The sequence below is a fragment of the Merops nubicus genome, unplaced genomic scaffold (genome assembly GCF_000691845.1).
Source record: "Merops nubicus isolate BGI_N331 unplaced genomic scaffold, ASM69184v1 scaffold32819, whole genome shotgun sequence".
Taxonomy (NCBI): domain Eukaryota; kingdom Metazoa; phylum Chordata; class Aves; order Coraciiformes; family Meropidae; genus Merops; species Merops nubicus.
Window position 1 is genome coordinate 2720 of NW_008633605.1, and position 2701 is coordinate 5420.

The 2701-nt window shown below is 62.7% G+C and overlaps 1 protein-coding gene across 1 annotated transcript in view; it reads left to right on the forward strand.

The window, feature by feature from the left end:
* Positions 1-2694, forward strand: part of LOC103780629 (hepatoma-derived growth factor-related protein 2) — a gene marked incomplete at both ends in the record, with an annotated part of 5296 nt that extends 2602 nt beyond the window's left edge. Inside the window, 6 exons of the mRNA XM_008948319.1 lie at positions 509-603; positions 1048-1118; positions 1449-1519; positions 1628-1729; positions 1839-2052; positions 2681-2694. Coding sequence (XP_008946567.1) covers positions 509-603; positions 1048-1118; positions 1449-1519; positions 1628-1729; positions 1839-2052; positions 2681-2694 — 567 coding nt within the window. The remainder of the gene's footprint in view (positions 1-508; positions 604-1047; positions 1119-1448; positions 1520-1627; positions 1730-1838; positions 2053-2680) is intronic.
* Between the last annotated feature and the right edge of the window lie 7 nt (positions 2695-2701).

Consider the following 2701-nt stretch of genomic DNA (forward strand, 5'->3'; position numbering starts at 1 on the left):
CAGAAGGTCTCCCCTGAGCCTCCTTTGCTCCAGGCTCAGCACCCCCAGCTCCCTCAGCTGCTCCTCCCCACACTTGGGCTCTAGACCCTCACCCAGCAGCTACACCGGCCTTCTCTGGCCACGCTCCAGCCCCTCAAGGTCCTTCTGGGAGTGAGGGGCCCAAAACTGAACCCAGGATTCAAGGTGTGGCCTCCTCAGTGCCAAGTCCAGGGCGACGATCTCTGCCTTAGTCCTGCTGGCCACACTAGTGCTGCTAGAAGCCAGGATGCTGGTGGCCACCTTGGCCAGCTGGGCAGACTGCTGAGGTCTGGGAGGACAGTGGGTCTGCCAGTCAGGGACCACAGGCTGGACAGGGTCCCAGGATATTGAATTCTGCAGCAGGATGTTGCTGTTCTGCATCCTGAGTCCTTCTTTATCCCCTACAGGGGCTGCCCCTGCCCCAAAGCCCCTCACAGCAGGGGAGGGCTCTGGCTCTGCCACTCTCGCCTGCATTGTTCTCTCCTCCAAGGTAAAGAAGCCTGTGAAGAAGCAGCCCTCAGAGTTGTCAAGGAAACCAAACCAGAAGGAGAAGAGGGGCCGAGCAGAGGAGAAAGCACGGAGCAAGTCAGCACCTCCCCTCCCCACCTCGGGGCTTCCCACCTCTGGGGACAGGGCCCTTCCCAGCGTGGGGGTGGGACCCCCATGGAGCTGCCCCGGGGCCAGCAGCACCCCTGGAGGGGCCAGGCTCTTCACCTGCCCCTGTCTCCTGGAGCTGGAGGAGGTGTTGGGGGCACCAGGCTGAGCTTCCCTGGTGTTTTCCATCTCATAGGGGCAGAGCCTTGGGGTATCACTTCCGGGTTTGGCATTTCTGCAATCCTGGGGAGCTGGGGTGTGGGGGAGCTGCTGTCTCCAGGCTCCTGGAGAGCTGGGAGATGTGTGTGGAAGCAGGGGTGGAGTGGCAGGGCATGGGGGGAGGCACCTATGGATGCCATCAGCCCTCCTGTTGGGCCAGTGTTGAGTGAGGGCTTCCACCTGCACGTTCTCACCTCCTCCCTTCTCCTCCCACAGACCTCTGAAAGTGGAACGAGGCCGGAAGAAATCTGACCTGATCCCTGAACGGAGGGTGGAGAAGAAAAAGGGTGAGGGAGTCCTTTCTTTGCCCTCACAGAGGGGAGGAGAGGGGAAGAAGGGATCTGGGGGAGGGATCTTTCCCACAGGGATCAGAGTGGTGGTGCCAGGGCCCTTCCCAGCACTGCCTTGGCCCCAGCGTGGTGTTGGGAAGTATTTACAGGGAGTGCAGAGACACTGAGCTCCCCTCCCCTCCCACTCCTGGCACACCCAGCCCCTGCTCTTCAGAGAGGCCCCTGGGGCTGTGTTTGGCCTTGGGCACGCAGGAGGAAACCAAACTCTTGCTGGGGGAGAGGTCCAGGGCTCTCCTCATGCCCTGGGATGTCTCTCCTCCTCCCCAGAGCCCACGGTCGAAGAGAAACTTCAGAAACTTCACAGCGAGGTCAAGTTTGCCCTCAAGGTGGACAACCCGGTGAGTGCCCAGGAGGTGGGGGAAGGTCCCTTCCTGCCTGCTGGGTGCCATCAGGTGCCCTCAGGGGAGACTCCCAGCCAGCTTCTCACCTTGCTGCCCTCCTTGCAGGACATCAAGCGCTGCCTGAACGCACTGGAGGAGCTGGGCACCCTCCAGGTCACCTCTCACATCCTCCAGAAGCACACCGACGTGGTGGCCACGCTGAAAAAGGTAGAGGCAGAGGGTGGGGATCCCCACCCTGGGGGTGGGGGGAGGGAGGAGCCTCCTGGGGCCACCCCAGCTCCCAGGGCATCCCCCCCCTCCTCTCCTCTGGGCGCAGATCCGTCGCTACAAAGCCAACAAGGAGGTGATGGAGAAAGCTGCTGAAGTCTACACCCGCTTGAAGTCACGTGTCCTGGGACCAAAGCTGGAGGCCATCCAGAAAGCCAACAAAGCTGGGCAGGAGAAGGACAAGGGGGAGGCAGAGAAGGGCCAGGAGAAGCTGGCGGGAGGGGAAACACGGAGTGAGAAGGGGGAAGAGGAGACAAATGCTGGTAAATGCCCCCTGCACGTCTCAGGGTGGGTTGTAGTGAGCCCAGGGCCCTTCTCGGGGCAGTTCCCATCCTGCTGGGCAGTGGGGACACCAACAGGGGTGGCCCTTGGCCTCGGGGGGGGCAGGGGATCAGCCACCTTGTGTGGCCCCTCCACTCCCTCCTTCACTGGAGGGCCAAGAGGGGGAAAGGAGCCTGGAATGCTGGCAGCAGGGAGGGGAGGGTGAATCTTGCCCACACCCTGTCTGTGGGCACCTCAGGGCTGGTTTTGGGGCCAGCCCAAGGCACTGGGGGGCCCGGAGCCACGCGGAGACGCCCTTGGCCTCTGGCTCTGGCTCTTGAGCAGACAGCTGGTGACCAGGATCTTCCACCCTCGCCCTGAGTCCATCCTGGTGGTGCTGCAAGAGCCTTCCCAGAGGAGCTGGTGGGGAAAACCCACTCCTGGGCGTGGGGGATGGAATTTTTGGGGCCCTTCTCAGAGCTATGGGGGTCAGGGGTCCCCTCGTTCTCGGCTGAACATCCCTTGCCTGGACGGGGACAACCTGTGGGCACAGATCCTCAGCCCCTCGTGGGTCAGGATGGATGAGGGGGGGGTCCTAAGGGCCTGAGCCCCCCTCCCTCTTCCCTCCAGACCTGTCGGGGCCTGTGAATG